This window comes from Squalius cephalus (genome assembly GCF_949319135.1).
Source record: "Squalius cephalus genome assembly, chromosome: 3".
NCBI lineage: Eukaryota > Metazoa > Chordata > Actinopteri > Cypriniformes > Leuciscidae > Squalius > Squalius cephalus.
In genome coordinates this window covers 4,198,511-4,218,137 of record NC_137124.1, presented here as the reverse complement: position 1 = coordinate 4,218,137, position 19,627 = coordinate 4,198,511, and the positions used below count along the sequence as shown (strand labels likewise).

Genomic DNA, 19,627 nt, shown 5'->3' with positions numbered 1-19,627 from the left:
GGAGGGGGGGCGGAGGAACAACAAAGTTCATGGGGGAATGTCCAGGGTAGGAGGGTGGGACTGTGGTCTTGGGTCTTCTGGACGAGGGCTGTGGACAAGGAATCCGGGCAGGTTTGGATGGGGACACACGAGGGACAGTCTTGGGGGAAACAGTCTGGGGTGAAGTGGAGACAGGGGCGTCCGGGGAGACAAACAGGGGTCGGGTGGCAGAGGGGACCGCTACAGCCGGCAGCGGAGTGAAGACAATGGGTGTGGCAGGTGGTAAGGGAGCGGAGAAAGATGCAGACTGTGAAGCTGGAACAGGGCTGGACACATTAGCCGGGACAGGGCTGGACACATTAGCTGGGACAGGGCTGGACACATTAGCTGGGACAGGATCCCCGTTCTCAGAGACAGGCTCGGAACCGTCACTCTCTGAAGCAGACTCGGACCCAGTGCTCTCGGCGGCTGCCCTGGAAACAGCACTCTCCTCAGCTGTGGGCACAGGACTTGAGGACATGATAGGAATTTCAAGGATCTTGGCAAGACTAGACAGATAATCAGACAAAGTTTTGGCAGCAACAATAACAGGCATTTCCTTTCGGGCAGAAACTGCTTGCAGAACCTCTTTAGCGGCTGGGCTCTGGGACAGCGCTTGCAGTAGCGGGCTCTGGGACAGCGCTTGCAGTAGCGGGCTCTGGGACAGTGCTTGCAGTAGCGGGCTCTGGGACAGTGCTTGCAGTAGCGGGCTCTGGAACAGGCTGAGACGAAGGACAAGAGGCTCCCTTTCTCCTCTTCTTTCTCTTAGGTCGCGGTGTGGAAGTCATAGCCAGACTTGTGACCGGTTGGAGAAGCTCAGCGGGATCTGTGACTTGAGTAGGAAGGGTAGTCTCAGGCAGCGCTGACTCAGTCGAGGATGACTCCGACGGAGAATCCCACGAAGTCCGCCTCCCTCGTTTGCCACGAAGATCAACGGGAGTGGATGGGACCTCAGGAGACGAAACAGAACCAGCCTGATCCCCCTGGGTAACCACAGCCAGGGCACGACCCTCCGGGATCACTTACAGCTTGGCAGATGGTGGAGACCTCGAGGAAGAAGCCTGCGGCTCCTCCCGGGAGAAACGATCCCAGAGTTGGGCATAATTCTTCAGGATCCACTCACCCTGGGACGAGAATGGGAGGTTGACCCTCTTTCTGTCGGTGGGAGCCGACAACCAGCATTGTTCACTGAACTCCATATGTCGCTGGAGCTGGGAGGACATACTGTCTGCTGGGTTCTTTAGTGGTCGGTACATTCTGTCATGGGATGTCAGGAATGAACCCAAGAGCAGACGAGGTGCAGACACTCAAGGTTTATTTGGACACAAAACAGAAAACAAAACCCACGAGGGGGCAAAACAGGAACGAGGAGAGGTCACTTAGACTAAGACAACAACATGACATCATGACTTTGCGTATAAATAACACGCCACTTTCAAGTCAAGTGGCGTGTTATTTATACGCATTTTGAGCTTTCCGCGTGTATGTCCACGCGCGTGTATGTGTACGCCGTTAAACGTCCGAGTGATTCCGCGTGTATGTGTACGCCGTTAAATGTCCGAGCGAAACGGAGGAAAATGTATATCTACATCTGGGGAGCAATATTTTTTTTCCTAGGATGGTAGGGGAACACTCATAAATGGTATTAACCCGAGTGATGGGTAGGTTTAGGGACGCGGTTGGGGTAGGTCATATATATTTATATACAGTAATGTAACGTAAATCAACGGCGTTGATAAACACGCTGAAAAGCGATTATGCGTGTTGATAACACGCCAAAAATGGAAATACGAATTGGCGTGTCATACATACGCCATTTCATGAGATCAGTCTGAAGACAAAGTAATAAACAAAGACTAGACTCTGACTTGACGATGACAGAAAACAAACTCACAATACAGATTAACAGGTATTTTGACAAAGTACTCACAGGGTATAACAAGCAATGTTCACACTAAGTTAGACAATGTACCGACACAGGACAGAAAACATGAGGGGATTAAATAAGGAGAAACTAATGAGGGAAACGGGTGACACAGGTGAAGCAATAATGACAAAACGAGGATAACAAGGGGGCGGGACTAGGTGACGAGAAACACAAGCACATGGCCTAGCAAAAGGCCATGTGTGTGCACATAAAACATGGGCCTGTCATGTATGGAAGGAATTTCCTGCCAAATTTAAATAAATAAATTAAATGATTAAAATGAAAATTAAAACCATATTAACGATTTCATTACAGAAAACGGCACGCAAAATATGTGACAAAATTGAGAATGAAATTAAATGATTTCATTTTCACAGCATTATCCCTGTCAAATTGAAAAATAAAATGCAATTGGTGATTTCACATTTCATTTTCACTACAGTCTCGCGGCAAGACTGCCAATATTAAAATGAAAAGCCAAACGTGAAAAAGAAACTACAAATACAGTTTTTATAATGCTCTTTAGTAATTCTCACGCAATAATAGTGACACAATTCAAATACAAATGTAAATTTTCGTTTTCATTTTAATTCCTCTTTTATTTCAGTTTTCATTTTCGTTTTCATTTTCAAAGACAACCTTCATGCAAATTCTATGTTAATTAGTGGGTGTGGCTTATTCTAGTAACGGCGCTGAGACACGCCTTCTAGCTAAGTCATCGATGCCCCGCATGAGTTGAATGTGTGAAACGAAATTATTTAAATGTGATTATATTGTAATCGAGACGACGAGATATGGCGAAATCTGTTAGTGAGCTTTTGCGGGAAGCTGCCGCAGCATTAGAACATGGAAACAACCAGCCTGACCATGTTAGTTATGATGTTAGACTCAGACTAGACCATAATCGACGATGAGGTTCATTCATGTATTAGGCTGTTTTGGAAATTCAACTATTTGGGTGTACATAGGTCTTAGTAACACAGTTTCTACAATAATTATAGCCAGACATTAATACCCGCTAGCTTTAACCGAGAACCTCAGCCAATGTTTCATATCGCGTCATGCCTAACAACGCCCTTCAGCCGTGACTTATTCAGATACAGCACTAGCCTAGAGTACCTTATTGCTTTTATAAAACGGTTACCACGCAATACAAATATTAATCCCGAAACATATGTATCTATGCAACTATCATGAAGTAAAATGTATCACTAAAAGCCAATTCATTCCGCTGGAGAAAAAAAAATAGTCCCTGACAGTGACCATAAAGCAACAGACGAAGTTACATTATTTCTCCATTAGATGGAGACAAAGACTGTCTTAATGAGTGAGTCAGTCAGTCAGTAGAGAAGACTTTTGAAATGACTCAAACTTGAGAAGAAAGACGCAACTGACATGACTATAAGCACGGACAACCCCTATTAACTGTTAAAAGTACAAGATATCACACCGGACATTCAAACAGATTTTTTATTATGAATATAGGACTGACCTGAAGGAAATATCTAGCCTAGGCTACTGTAAATGCAGGTACACTCGCTTTCTCGATCTCATCCAGAAGTTATTACTGGAAATGAAAATCAGCATTGTGATTCTTTTAGTACACAAACTTAAAATAACCAAAAGACACACAACAGCGGACAGATATACAGGCTAGTGCTGTATCTGAATAAGTCACGGCTGAAGGGCGTTGTTAGGCATGACGCGATATGAAACATTGGCTGAGGTTCTCGGTTAAAGCTAGCGGGTATTAATGTCTGGCTATAATTATTGTAGAAACTGTGTTACTAAGACCTTTGTACACCCAAATAGTTGAATTTCCAAAACAGCCTAATACATGAATGAACCTCATCGTCGATTATGGTCTAGTCTGAGTCTAACATCATAACTAACATGGTCAGTCAAGTCAAGTCAAGTCAAGTCAACTTTATTTATATAGCGCTTTTCACAATACAGATTGTATCAAAGCAGCTTCACAGGATTAAATAAAATAGTACATCAGTGTTTGTTTCTAGTTTAAAACATCCATGTTTGATAATGCTGATCAATAGTATTGTTGATTGATTAATTAAATTAAGTATCCCCAACTGAGCAAGCCAAAGGCAACAGTGGCAAGGAACCGAAAAACTCCATCAGGTGACCTAATGGAGAAAAAAAAAAACCTTGGGAGAACCCAGGCTCAGTCGGGGGCCAGTTCTCCTCTGGCGTTTATGAAGTAAAGACCGGATTTTACTGTAGGATTAAAAATATTATATAAATGCCTGGCTGAAGAGATGCGTCTTTAATCTAGTTTTAAACTGGGAGAGCGAGTCTGAGCAACGAACAGTATCCGGAAGACTATTCCAGAGTTTTGGTGCTAAATGTGAAAATGCTCTCCCTCCTTTAGTTGATCTGGATATCCTAGGTATGACCAAAAGCCTCGAATTTAGTGATCTTAAAGAGCGTGATGGATTATAGGGCGATAGAAGATCCGTTAAATAGACTGGAGCTAAGCCGTTTAGGGCTTTATAAGTCAGTAGCAATACCTTGTAATTAATACGGAACTTTATAGGTAACCAATGCAGTGATGATAAAATTGGTGTTATATGGTCAAATTTTCTTGATCTAGTAAGAACTCTAGCGGCGGCATTTTGGACTAACTGTAGCTTGTTTATTGAGGATGCAGGACAACCGGCTAATAAAGCATTACAGTAATCTAATCTTGAAGTCATGAACGCATGAACTAACTTTTCTGCATCAGAAACAGAGAGCATATTACGTAGCTTAGCAATGTTTCTGAGGTGGAAAAAGGCTGTTTTTGTAACATATGAAATATGATTTTCAAAAGACAGGTTACAATCTAATATAACACCCAGGTCTTTTACAGTAGAGGATAAAGTAACGGGACATCCTACTATGTTAAAGTTGTATTGTAAGAGGTTTTGTGGGCGGTTTTTGAACTGATAAGTAGTACCTCTGTCTTGTCTGGATTTAATAAAAGAAAATTGCGCGTCATCCAATCTTTTATATCTTTAACACACTCTGTCAATTTGGATAATTTAGCGTTTTCATCCGGCCGTGATGAAATATATATTTGAGTGTCATCAGCATAACAATGGAAACTAATTCCATGTTTCCTTATAATATTTCCAAGTGGCAGCATATATATTGAGAATAATAGAGGGCCTAACACAGATCCTTGCGGCACTCCATAGTTTACTGGAGTTATGATCGATTTTTCTCCATTTAAATAGACAAAATGGTATCGGTCAGTTAGGTATGATCTGAACCAGCTTAGTGCTTGTCCTTGAACACCGGTATAATTTTGTAGTCGATCTAAGAGTATTGTATGATCTATAGTATCGAACGCAGCACTAAGATCAAGTAAAACTAATATTGAGATACAGCCTTGGTCAGAAGCTAAGAGTAGATCATTTGTGATTTTAACGAGCGCAGTTTCAGTGCTATGATGCGGCCTGAACCCAGACTGAAACTTTTCATAGATGTCATTTTCTTGTAAGAAAGAGCCTAGTTGGGCGGACACAACTTTTTCTAGTATTTTGGACATAAAAGGAAGATTTGAAATGGGTCTATAATTTGCTAGATTATTTGGGTCTAATTGTGGTTTCTTAATGAGAGGTTTTATAACTGCCAGTTTAAATGTTTTTGGAACATGACCTAAAGTTAAAGATGAGTTAATAATATTGAGGAGAGGCTCTTCCACTACAGGTAACACTTCTTTCAGTAGTTTAGTTGGTATGGGATCTAATAAACATGTTGTTGTTTTAGAGGAAGTGATAAGTTTATTTAACTCTATTTGTTCTATAGTTGTAAAGCACTGTAATTGTTCTTGCGGGGTGATAATCGAGGCTGAATTATAAGGCGCGATTGAGGATTGAACGTTTACAATTGTGATTCTGATGTTTTCTATTTTCTCAGTGAAAAATTTCATGAAATCATTACTACTTAACTGTAACGGAATATTTTGTTCAGGTGACGCTTGTTTATTTGTTAGTCTAGCCACGGTGTTAAATAAAAACCTAGGATTGTTTTGGTTATTTTCTATTAGTTTGCGGAGGTGCTCAGCCCTGGCCGCTTTTAGGGCCTTTTTATAACGTGACGTACTGTCTTTCCAAGCGATTCTAAAAACCTCTAAATTAGTTTGTTTCCATTTACGCTCTAAATTACGAGTTTCTCTCTTTAGAACACGCGTAGTATTGTTGTACCATGGTACTTTAATTTTCTCTCTGACCTTTTTTAGTCTCATAGGTGCAACAATATTCAATTTTCCAGAGAGAATGGTGCTCATAGTGCTGGTTAGTTCCTCTAGTTCATCTGTTTGTTTAGGTTCAGACAGCAGCTGAGACAGATCCGATAAGCAATTTGAAAAATTATCTATGGTGGATGGAAGGATTGTTCTGCCTAATCGATAACGCGGCGCAGCATGATATATTACAGGGGTACGTAATATGCAAGTTACCATGTAATGGTCAGTGACATCATCACTTTGTGGAATGATATCTATATCGGTTGGATCGGTTCCAAGTGATATAATTAAATCGAGTGTATGATTAAAACGATGAGTTGGTCCGGTAACGTTTTGCTTAGCCCAAAAGGAGTTTAATAATTCGATAAACGCAGCCCCTAACGAATCATTTTGATTATCTACGTGTATGTTAAAATCTCCAACAATTAATGCTTTATCGACATTGACCAATAGGTCTGAGAGAAAATCTGCAAATTCTTTTAGGAAATCAGCGTAAGGCCCTGGCGGTCTATATACGGTAGCCAAGGCTAAAGATAATAGGGATGTTTTTCTAGCGTCTAAAAACGTAACATTTAGTACAAGTACTTCAAATGAAATAAACTTATAACCCGTTTTCTGAGTAACACTAAGAAAATCTCTATAGATAGTTGCAATACCGCCGCCACGACCAATCAGACGGGGCTCATGTTTGTAGGAGTATCCTGATGGAGTAGACTCATTTAGACCGAAATAATCATTTGGTTTAAGCCAGGTTTCAGTAAGGCAAAGTACATCAAAGCTATTATCGGTGACTATTTCATTTACAATAACTGCCTTAGGTGTGAGTGATCTAATGTTTAAAAGACCTAGCTTTAGAAATTGTTTTTTGTTTACTAATAGCAACATTTTCTGTTTTAATAACAATTAGATTTTTCCTAGATCCTGCAGTAGATTTATTATTTGATCTCACTAAACGAGGAATAGACACAATTTCTATGCAATGTTCTACACTAGTATTTATATCAGTTAATTTGGTGCAGCAGAGACTATGATTTGGACTTTTGGTTACTAGTCAAAAGGTATTTAACATTTTGGAGATGTTATCTGACAGAAGATCCGATCCGAATCTGTTTGGGTGTAAGCCATCAGCACGGTAAAGCCTAGGACGCTCCCAAAACAGATTCCAATTATTTACAAAGAGCAGTTTCTGCTCATTGCACCATGATATTAACCATTCATTTAGCGCGAATAATCTGCTAAACTTTTCATTGCCTAGTCGGTACGTGGGAAGCGGTCCTGACACAATAATCGTTATATCAGGCGATGTGCTGCGTACCGTATCGATCAGATTCCTGAAGTCTTTCTTCAGAACCTCCGTCTTGCGCAGCCTGATGACTGCCCCTCCCGTGTGCAGGACCACGGTTCCGACGCGCTCGTTCAGAATCTCGGGGACGCGAGCAGCGATTTCAGAAACACGAGCACCAGGAAAGCAGTGACTGTGCACCTTATTTTTACCTAATGTAGCGTGTACGTGTCGAACGATGGAATCACCGATGATCACAGCATCGCGTTCTGTTTTGCGAAGAGGGGAGAAGCGGTTTTGTGTAGATAACTCGAAAACTGGGAGGGTCGGAGAGGGTCTTGGTCTAGACCTGACTCGTGTCTTCCGCTGCGGAAATATCCAGGCTTCGTGATGGCGTGTTGGAGCCGGAGTGAACGAGATCATGGCTGGTCGTGACCTCGACGCTCGGGACTGATGCTGAGTAACGCACGGAGTAGACGAGGTCAGCGGGTTAGTAACGTTAATCTCTGATTTGTGAGCATCGGCGGCGGCGGCGCGAGATGATTCAAGAGCTAATCGCCGGTCTATTAGCTCGGCTTGTCTCGCTAAAAGGTCGTGGATCTGTTTCTCAACAGCTTCCAGCTCAGACTGCACCGCGTGCAGCTCAAATGTGTCCTCACCTGCACCAAAAGGTAGACTACTTACATCTGATATATTCGCCATTTTAACAGGTGGACAGTAAGTTAGCAACGACGCTACCAGTGATGCTATCAATATTAATACTAATTTCTGACTAACGTCTTAGATATAATCCGTCTTTTAGCGGTACGGGTGTAGAGTAGACGCACGATAGGCGAAAAAATAAGTAAATAAATGTTTGTAAGTGTGTGTTGAGAAGACGCGTTCAGCCGTGATCCACGGACGTAACCTATAAGAGTATCCAGCGTTGGATCACTAACAGGCTTGAGACGCGTCTGCTCAACAGTCCGTGTTGTAACTATGAGGTTTGAGCAGTAGTGCTTCTCGGTGAGGAAAAGTAGAAGATGTTTGTTGTAAGTAAGTTTAAAGAGTAAAATCAAGAATTATAAATCAAATCGATGGAGCTCCAAAGACAACAACGCGTTCAGACGCGACGCATGCGCATTCCTTGGTCAGGCTGGTTGTTTCCATGTTCTAATGCTGCGGCAGCTTCCCGCAAAAGCTCACTAACAGATTTCGCCATATCTCGTCGTCTCGATTACAATATAATCACATTTAAATAATTTTGTTTCACACATTCAACTCATGCGGGACATCGATGGCTTAGCTAGAAGGCGTGTCTCAGCGCCGTTACTAGAATAAGCCACATCCACTCATTAACATAGAATTTGCATGCAGGTTGTCTTTGAAAATGAAAACGAAAATGAAAACTGAAATAAAAGAAGAATTAAAATGAAAACGAAAATTTACATTTGTATTTGAATTGTGTCACTATTATTGCGTGAGCATTACTAAAGAGCATTATAAAAACTGTATTTGTAGTTTCTTTTTCACGTTTGGCTTTTCATTTTAATATTGGCAGTCTTGCCGCGAGACTGTAGTGAAAATGAAATGTGAAATCACCAATTGCATTTTATTTTTCAATTTGACAGGGATAATGCTGTGAAAATGAAATCATTTAATTTCATTCTCAATTTTGTCACATATTTTGCGTGCTGTTTTCTGTAATGAAATCGTTAATATGGTTTTAATTTTCATTTTAATCATTTAATTTATTTATTTAAATTTGGCAGGAAATTCCTTCCATAGTCATGATCCTGCCTCAAGACCAGGGAAAATCAAAGACTAGAAGGCAGAATCATGACAGAAAGGATCTGAGCTATCAGATGAGGAACGAGAAAGTGCCGAAGCAGTCTCGATTCCCTCTGCTAGCTCTCTCTGCGAGCCCCACAATCTGAGCTGGGACCCAAATGATAACATGGATTCATCATAATCTAGCTGTATTTTTTTCTATTCATTTGTTAATGTTTTCATATACATGCTTTCATGTCATATTTTTATTTTTCAACATTCATTTTCCTAACAGTCCTAAAATATTTTCATTGTCATGATGTACATGTCCACTCCCGCCCCCTGCACATGCACTGCCCCAGAGTATGCTACTAGGGTACTTTTTTTTTTTTTTTTTTTTTTTTTGAGACCAGTCAATGATCGAAATGAACACACATTCCCATCCCTACTTTACACAACCATTTGCAGTCTATTGTCAAATGTCTGGCTATATATCTGGCCCAGGCACGTGCACACATAGACATCAAAGGGGGCTTGAGCACCTGCCCTTTTTATTACTGGAGAGAAAGTGCCCTTTTTTCTGGGGTGCTTTTTTTCTATTTTTGAAAAATAATATATGTTCCTGTTTGCGCACAGCTTCCCTGTCAAACAAATATATTTATTGAAGAATAGTATATCTAAATATCAGGTCCGTCCAAGTGATCTGAGGGCGCGTGCGCATCCTGGTGTGTGACGTGTACGCAGACTGGTGCATAGATGTGTACACTAGATGTCGCCTTGTCTACGGCAGGTCATTGGAACGAATGTCTTTAAGGCGACATCTAGTGTATATATCTATGCACCACTCTGCGTACACGTCACACACCAGGATGCGCGCGCGCCCTTAGATCACTTGGACGTGGCAGTGTTATAAGAGCTAAAAATGATATAAATACTGTTCATTTTCTCACACAAACCGCTCGTTTCGTGTCTTAGGCCATCAGTGTGTACTTACGATGGGGAATTGTTTTAATTTGGACGATGGGGAATTGTTTTAATTTGGACTCTGTGCATGCTCTTTGAGACCGTGACCTACAAATCTACAGATGCAAACAGATGGAGGATACACTCTAAAAAATGTAGTAAATCTGAGTAACTGCATCTGGTACATTAATACATAAAACTGAGTAGAAATAAGTTAACATTAAAAATAACAATATTTATAAATTAACTTTTTATTTATGAGTAATTTAACTTTTTTTATTTCCTCTAAACCTTTGTAAAATAGTATTCCGTACAACCACAAATACATGACATGAATTTTTACTCAATTATTTTGGTAAGTTTAATTCAAACAATCAAGTAAGATTTTCAGAGATTTTATTAAGTTAATAAAGTTAAATATTTCTGTAATATTTACTAAGCCACAGAATATTTTTTAGAGTGTAGTAAGTTTAAAACAAACTCCATCTAAATGTGGATTTTGAAGGTTTTATTTGATGATGATGATGATGATGATACAGTCCTCCCTCAAATGTGAAACTAAGTCCATGTCAGTCACCATCAGTTATTGTGTATGTGTGTACATGCATAAACATCTACAGGGACATGGCCCCCAGAAGGTTGCCGCTGTAAGGGAGGAAGGAGAGACAACCAGGGAATGGAAGTAACAGATTTTATTTTGAAGTAGAAGACCTTTTTTTTGTAATAATTTTATTAAATTGCTGTATTTTTGTTTTTTGTCAATCATTTTTGCAGTGATTTTTTTCAGTAAAGTTAACAAAATAGCAGCAACAGCCCTCTTCAGTTTAGAGTGAATTTTTGTGTTGATTTTAAAGTGTTATGTATTCTGATAACACCAAAATAATTAAAATGATGTAGTGCCTTGTGCAAAAATAAACAAGTTAAATTAGTAAAACACGCCCCTCTGCTTGATGCAGTTATTTAGGTTATTCTAAATATATACTTGAAACTAGTAGCATCTTTTGAAAATGAAACAATTGCGTGAGTTTGAGGAAGATACAATTAATTAACTTTTTAAATTAGTTTTTTAAAAAGGAAGTCAGAGTTGCGTTAATATATATACTTTTTTGTAAAAAAAAACAAAACAAAAAAAACCTAGGCTAATTATGAGAAGTGCCCTTTATTTTACTTGAGCCCCTGCCCCTCAAAATGTCTGTGCACGTCCCTGATCTGGCCAATATGATAACTAATCTTCATTATTCCTTTATCGTTATTCTTTTGTTTGTATTCAATGTGTAGTTGTGTACTCATTATTTATTGACATGAAAATACCCCAGATCGCATGAAAATCACACACAAACCATATACCACCGTAATCATGTTTATCAGATTCTTTTTTTTTTTCTCTCAAGTGTAGAAATGTTTCTTTGGCTTAACGAATTATATTTAATTATAAACTAATTAATTCATTTTATTATAAACTAATTAATTCAAAATGGCGGCGCGCATGGACGCAGCGGCTAACAGCTCTCGCTCTTGGTGCATTTTTGTTTGTTTTCTCGTGTGTTTTTTGTCTGTTGCTTCTGTGAAGCATAACTACAGCCGCCAGAACTTATTAGACATCGGATTTCAATACAAGATTACAGTCACACCTGACTTTTGTCGCACACACAATATCCCGAAGGATATCACCAGACCACCGGGATCTCCGTGGGTTGTTGTCGGTCCTGGCAGACGACGCAGACGGCGTCGGGAAAGAAAACAAAAGCGGGGCTGCCGGGCTGGCCTTCTTAAAAGACTCAGGAAAAAACCACATAAGCCTCCTCTACCAAGTATGTTTCTTACCAATGCCAGATCCATGGCTCACAAAATGGACGAACTGGAGCTTTACATCGCCGGGAACCACTACATCCGCGACTGCTGCATCATGATAGTATCGGAGACCTGGCTTCACCCAAGGATCCCCGACACTGCAGTGCAGTTAGCGGGTCGCACTTTACATCGCTGGGACAGAAACAACGACTCTGGTAAGAGCAAAGGGGGTGGTGTGTGTATTTTTGTGCACAATGACTGGTCAAACAATAGTAAGATCCTAGATAGCCACTGTTCTCCAGACCTGGAATTTATGACTGTAAAATGCCGACCGTTCTTTTTACCGCGAGAGCTAACGGCAGTGATTGTCACCGCTGTTTACATACCACCCGACGCCAATGTTAGCACAGCTCTCGCTCTCTTGCTGGATGCCATAAATAAACAGCTATGTGCTCATTCCAACGGAGTACACATTATAGCTGGAGATTTTAACCAGGCAGATTTGAAAACAGTACTTCCACATTTTTTCCAACATGTTAAATGTCCGACCAGAGGGGATAACACACTGGACCGTGTGTACACCAACATTAAACATGCATATAGAGCTATTCCTCTCCCTCACCTAGGTCACTCAGATCACCTCTCTCTGCTTCTCACTCCAGCATACATCTCCCTCAGAAGATGGAAAACACCACTCACAAAGACTGTTTCTATATGGCCCGAAAATGCACTCTCTCAGCTCCAGGACTGCTTTACACACTTTGGGTCTCATTCATGAAACATTCGTAAATATACGAGTAAATATGTGAGTGATTTGCGCGTAAAGAGACATTCCCGAAAACTCTTCTCCTGATTCACAAATACTTCGTAAACGTCAGATTTGATAGTGAAATCTGTGTGTGGGTTAATGAATTCCAATCAGTCGTAAATGGGACGCGCGTGCACGCTCATTCGCAATTACCATAAATCCCGCCCATTAAAACCGACTGACAACTATATATGGGCATCATATTATGACACGAAACAAAGGATTTCAACATGTCTTCTCAAAAGCGAATGAAGAAGAGAAATTTCTCAGATGCAGAAATCTAAGTTTTATTATCAGAAGTTCATTCAAAAAGCCACATTTTATTTTCAAGCGTACATAGTGGAGTATCAGGTCCTAAAAAAAAAGGATTTTTTAGGTAATTCCTAAATGCTTTAGGTAAAAATGATTGGCAGCATATTACAGATGCAGTTAATACTAATCTAAACTAATCTGCATATAAACTAATCTGTTAATCGAACATTCCCAGAAGTGAAAAGAAAATGTTTCGACATGAAGCTTGACTGCAACACTTGTGACTTGTGGACTTGTAAAAAAAATAATAAATAAAAAAAAAACTTGCGGACTTGTGTTCCGTTTGCAGATGCTATTACTGGCTCTCGTAATAAAAGTAAAAAGAAAAAACGTATGTAATTAATATATAATATTTTTTCAAAATGCTGTGTAAATATGTACCCGATTACGGTGAATTAAAAGGCAGCCTTATTAATGAGCAAAACGTTCGGATGTTCAACGCACTTTTTACGCGTGGCTGGTAGCAGGTGTAGATTTCTTTCGTACCAACTAACATTTGGAAAATACGAACATTTTAATGAATCCGAAAATTTACGCCAGAACCACTTTACACACGATTTACACAAAAATTCGTTCTGCTCGTGTTTCATGAATGAGACCCACTGACTGGGAAGTCTTTAAACATCATGACCTGTCTGTTCACACTGAGGCAGTACTGGCTTACATCAAGTATTGCATGGACAACGTCACAGTGAATAAAGTCATCCGGATTTTTCCCAACCAGAAGCCTTGGATGACCAGCCAAGTCTACAAACTCCTCAAAGATCGGAAAGCTGCTTTCAGGTCAGGTGATAGAGCTCTTTACAGTGCTGCTAGAGCCAACCTGAAGAGAGGAATTAAGGATGCTAAGAGGGACTATAAAAACAGGGTAGAAGATCATTTCACAGACGGCAAACCACGACAGGTATGGCAGGGATTCCAGCACCTAACAAACTTCCGAGGCAGCAGCTGTGCAGCTGGAAACAGCTCGGATCCACTTGCAGAGGAACTGAATTGCTTCTTTGCTCGTTTTGACAAACCACAGCTGCAAAATACCACACCACCCCAGCCTACAACAGACTCTGGTACTCCGCCACTCATTGTCCAGGAGCATGAAGTGAGGCGGGTGCTCAGAACAGTGAACACACGGAAAGCTGCTGGTCCTGATGGCATCCCAGGGAAGGTGCTCAAGGGATGTGCTAACCAGCTCTCAGGTGTTTTCGCAAACCTCTTCAACCTTTCTCTGACACAAGCTTCAATTCCATCCTGCTTGAAATCTTCCACAATTATCCCCATACCAAAGAAATCAGTCACGGATAACCTAAATGACTATCGCCCTATCGCCCTTACACCGATCATCACAAAGTGCCTTGAGAGGTTGGTGTTGCACCACCTGAAAACCTGCCTTCCCTCCACTTTCGATGAACATCAGTTTGCTTATAGAGCTAACAGATCAACTGAGGATGCAATAGCCATAGCTCTTCACAATGCGCTGTGCCATCTGGAACATCAGGAGAGCTATGTGAGGATGCTTTTTATTGATTATAGCTCAGCCTTTAATACTATCATACCGGACATCCTCTCCAGCAAACTCACAGATCTGGGCTTTCCTTTACTCACATGTAATTGGATCAGGAACTTCCTGACGGATCGCCCTCAGACTGTTAAACTCGGCCCCCATTTCTCTTCCACCCGCCAGCTCAGCACTGGCTCCCCTCAAGGCTGCGTGCTGAGCCCAATTCTGTACTCTCTCTATACATATGACTGTCGCCCAGTCCATCACCAGAACAACATCATCAAATTCGCAGATGATACTACAGTGGTGGGTCTAATCTCAAAGGGGGATGAGGCTGCCTATAGAAATGAGATCCTGAGATTGTCAGAGTGGTGTTCAGTCAACAACCTGACATTAAATACCACCAAAACAAAGGAAATCATCCTCGATTTTAGAAGGCATAGGGCAGATCCCGCTCCCCTCTACATCAATGGAGACTGTGTAGAGAGGGTTCAAACATTCAAATTCCTTGGCACAACTATCTCAGCAGACCTCAAATGGTCAGCCAACACCACAGCAATCATCAAGAAGGCACAGCAGCGCCTTCACTTCTTGAGAGTGTTAAAAAAGACCAACCTAAAGGAGAAGCTGCTGGAGACCTTCTATCGCTCTGCAGTGGAGAGCCTGCTGACATACTGTATCTCTGTATGGTACTGCAGCTGTACTGAGGTAGAGAGAAAGGGAATACAGCGGATCATTAACACCGCGCAGAAGATCATTGGCTGCCCTCTTCCATCCCTGAAGGACCTTTATAACTCCCGCTGCCTCAGGAGAGCACAGAACATTGGAAGAGATCACTCTCACCCTGGTTCCCACCTGTTTAAACTGCTGCCCTCTGGTAGGCGCTACAGATGCCTTAAGTCAAGGACAAATAGACTCAAGGACAGCTTTTTCCCCAGAGCTATAATTACACTGAACACACATATGCACTGAACACTCGATGCACTGACTACCTCATATTAGGGCTTTATTCATGTGACAAACTGTGGTTTATTATTATTATTACTCTTAAATATAATATACTGGCAACTCTGTCTATGTTCTTTTCTTTATTCTTTGTCTAAGCTTACATATTTTAATTGTACATTACTTTATATTATGTATATTTCTAGTTATTTATTTTATGTACCATGCACCTTATGCAGAAGCTCTGCAATTTCATTGTATCTTGTGTACAATGACAATAAAGAAATTCTATTCTTCTATTCTAATTCATTTTATTATTAATAAAAACATGGTTTTAATCTAAAAAAAATGTCATGTATTGATGGTGAGCAAAGCTAACATGGTACCTAGCCCAAGATGCACCTGCCACCTAGCTGTTATTTGTATGAAGAAAAAAAAAAAATCAAATAGGAATGCTTACTGAAATCTTATTTTTTCAATAAGGGCATTTGATACAGTTTCAAATGTGAAGTGAGAACTTTGATAAAAGAAATGAGGGATTGAAACAGGGTGAATAGCCAGTCGAATAATTATATAATACAATAAATGTATAATTATAATGCAGACAAAATAAAAGCATATGCCATAACCAGGCTGGAGAGGTGTGAATGTGTGCAGGAGAGGCTGAGACTGAATGGCTCGTTTGCACCACAAAACAATAGAGACAATAGACTGAATAGCTGCTTAGAAGATGACAGTAAATATCAGTTTGCATTTTAGAGTTTAATCAAAATAAAGTCATATGACATGATCATTAGAAACAAATACAGAGTTATAGACTTATCATCTTCAGATTTTAAACATAACATGGTCAGACATGTGGTTTTAGCTGCAGTGCATTTCTAGATTGATACAATGCCAACTTAAATATTATTTTCATTAAGATATTTTGTAAAAATACATTTCTAATAACTTTACAAAACTTTGAAGCTATTTATAACAATTTTGTTCATTATGACAATAATTAATTATAAATTTACAAATAGGCTTTCAAATGAGACCAGTAGCGGTTTTAGGCACGGGCGAACCGGGGCGGCATTTTTTTTGGGGGGGGGGGGGGGGGGCGGCACTGCCGGCACGAGCAAAAAATAAATAAATCTGCGCCACATTGGCCGCAAAGCGGGTTTCTATTATCTATCATTTCACTGTGTGGGGAATTGGCAAATTTGCGCCCCCTGCAGCTGCAGGCGCACATGAGAAGATGCCGTGCACAGAAGCTGCTTGTTTGAGAAGGAGAAAGGGGAGGGGACGCGGAGGCGCGGGCGCGGATGACAGTAACACCTCTGGGTCTCTCCCAAATGGAACGGACAGGGGGGGGGGGTCCATATAGTTATCGAAGTCAGTCACACCTCGACTTTCTTCCAAATAACGCACATTTCATTCATAATACTATAAATATGGGCCTCTATATTTCCTGCACAGTTTTGTTTTTCTGAATGGTCTGAATGGCTAATAAAAATAGGTAATACAAAACGATTACTTGGTCACCACCACCAAGGTGAATTGGTTTGGTCTTGACTTCTGGTCGTGACTCGTGAGCGTGAGTGACAGTTATGGGGGGATCAGGGAATCTGTTGAGTGTTGATGTTGAGTGCCAAATAAGAGATGGACAAGAAAGGTCAAAGCCATTAGGTTCCCAATTTAGAAACGAGCTAAAGATAAAGGTATGCAACTATGTTTTCTCTGTATGATTACAGTATCCATGTCATGAATGAAGGGGTAATATTAATTGGTGGGTATAACTCTTATTTGTTAGCCTTTTTGCTATGATTCTTGCTATGCTTAATAATAATTCGTTTTTAACTCAAACACGAGATCTAATTTCACCATAATATTGTTACTACACTGCAAAAATGCTTTTCTTACTTAGTAGCCTATTTTTGTCTTGTTTACCAGTCCAAATATCAAACATTTCTTAAATAAAGATGCATAGGCCTAACGTTATTTTACTAAAGTAGTAAAACTATATAAGATATTAAGTCTTGTTTTCTGGGAAAATAAATAAAAATTTAGTTTTTGCTTAAAACAAGCAAAACATTATCTGGCAATGGGGTAACAAAAAATTTATTTGGGGGGCGGGGGCGCTCGAAAGGGGTCTCGCCCAGGGTGTAATTCAATGTAGAACCGCCACTGAATGACACCATACTTGTGCTTTTAGTGCAAAGGGTTCATGAACTATATTTGTTTTAGTTTGGTATGCCATTTCTGGGGATTTTTTCAAAAGTGGGGGTGCAGGCTAACAGGTTAACCTAGACATAAATGCTGCAAATTAATTGGTCATTGTTAATTCATTTATTTATTTATTTTCCTCCACAGTCAGATAACATAGAGCGCCATGCTCTACATGGTCAAAGCTTGAAAGGAAAACCACCTCGCATCTCAGTGAGGTACTCACAGGAACTGCGGGAGTTGATCAGACAAATGCTCAGCCGTGACCCTAAAGACAGACCTTCAGCTGATGAGATTCTAGCAAAACCATTCCTGGAAGAAGCAGTAAAGAGAAATAAGAGAATTCCAGAAGCACTTGAGCAAAGCTTGATGAAGTCCATCAATGCCTTTGAAAAGGCCTACGACAAACACTATAAAGACTTTGAGAAATTAGTTAGTGAGTGGGGAAAAATAACCAATTCACTAGAGTCTGTACATTACAGTGCCACAGCAGGGAGTCTGGCAGGTTCAGTGATCGGGGCAGCTGGAGGAATCACTGCAGTGGTTGGTGCAATTTTGTCACCTTTCACATTAGGAGCGTCTCTGATTGTATCACTTGTTGGTGTGGGAGTCGGAGTTGCAGGTGGTGTAACAGGTGCTGCCTCCAACATTACCAATACAGTCAAACAAAAATCACTCCATAAGAGCCTTGAAACATTTAAACAGAACTATGAAAATGTAAAAGAACTGATTCTCTGTTCACTTAGCCTGAGAGAGTTACTGGGAAAATGTTATAAATTCTGTGATTTTGCTAGTACCTCCCCTTCTGATAATGGACAGATGCCATGGGAGATAGGCAAAAGTACCGTAGATTTTGTCACTGGAATAATGAGTCTGGGTCTGTTGGCTAATTTTATCAGAGTTGCTGTTCAGGCTGCCAAAATCGGGCGAGCAGCAGCGGCAGTCTCAGGAGTTTTGAGTGGACTCTTAGTTTTTGCTGACATCGCCTTCACAGTGAAAGACTCCAAAGAGATTCATGAGATGAGACAACAGTGGAAAACAGATGATCCAGAAAAAGTAAAATCTGAAGTATTCAAGGCTATTGTGCAGATGAGAAAAATGCATAAAGGCCTTCTCATTGTCTTGGAGGAAATAAAAAAAATTAAAGAGGAAATAAAAAAACGGTAACCCACCCAGAGATGAGAGAAACCAGATATGTATACTACCAGTCAGACTTGCACAACATCTTGTCGATTTTTTAGTGAGCTTGAGTGAGGAAAAAAATGGGTTTAGAGAAAACAGTTGAAATGTGTAAGCCATTGTACTGAGCCTAACATTTACTTTATGTATTTGTATCTGTACTGTACATATCTACTACTATAAACAAACTAATTACATAATGTTTTTTTTAGAACATACTGGTTTCAGGTGTGTGTGTGTGTGTGTGTGTGTGTGTGTGTGTGTGTGTGTGTGTGTGTGTGTGTGTGTGTGTGTGTGTGTGTGTGTGTGTGTGTGTGTGTATAAATATATATATAGTAGTCAGCATTTGAAGTGGATCAAAAGAGTTCATCAAAGTTGTCCAAGACAAGAACAGGTTTTGTTAAAAACTCATGCATAACTTTGATGATAGGTTTTGATCCACTTCAAATGTTGACAACGTTCTGCCCGCTTTGAATCAGAGACAGAGATAAAATAGTGCGGTAAGATAACATAAATGTATTTCAATGAATTAATTATAGCATTTATTTGAATTCATTTGAGAGAGAGAGAGAGAGAGAGAGAGAGAGAGAGAGAGAGAGAGAGAGAGAGAGAGAGAGCTATCTGTATAGATGTTATAAATTGTTGTTATTTGACCATATTGTGTTTTGTTTAATTATATTTTGGTGAGATGTCCTCTTTATATT

The 19,627-nt window shown here is 40.3% G+C and overlaps 1 protein-coding gene across 1 annotated transcript in view; it reads left to right on the top strand.

Moving 5' to 3' along the window:
• LOC307156318 (serine/threonine-protein kinase Nek4-like) overlaps positions 1–18,911 on the top strand; it is a gene marked incomplete at its 3' end in the record, with an annotated part of 945,281 nt that extends 926,370 nt beyond the window's left edge. The window contains exon 13 of the mRNA XM_079867609.1: positions 17,892–18,911. Coding sequence (XP_079723735.1) covers positions 17,892–18,911 — 1,020 coding nt within the window. The remainder of the gene's footprint in view (positions 1–17,891) is intronic.
• Between the last annotated feature and the right edge of the window lie 716 nt (positions 18,912–19,627).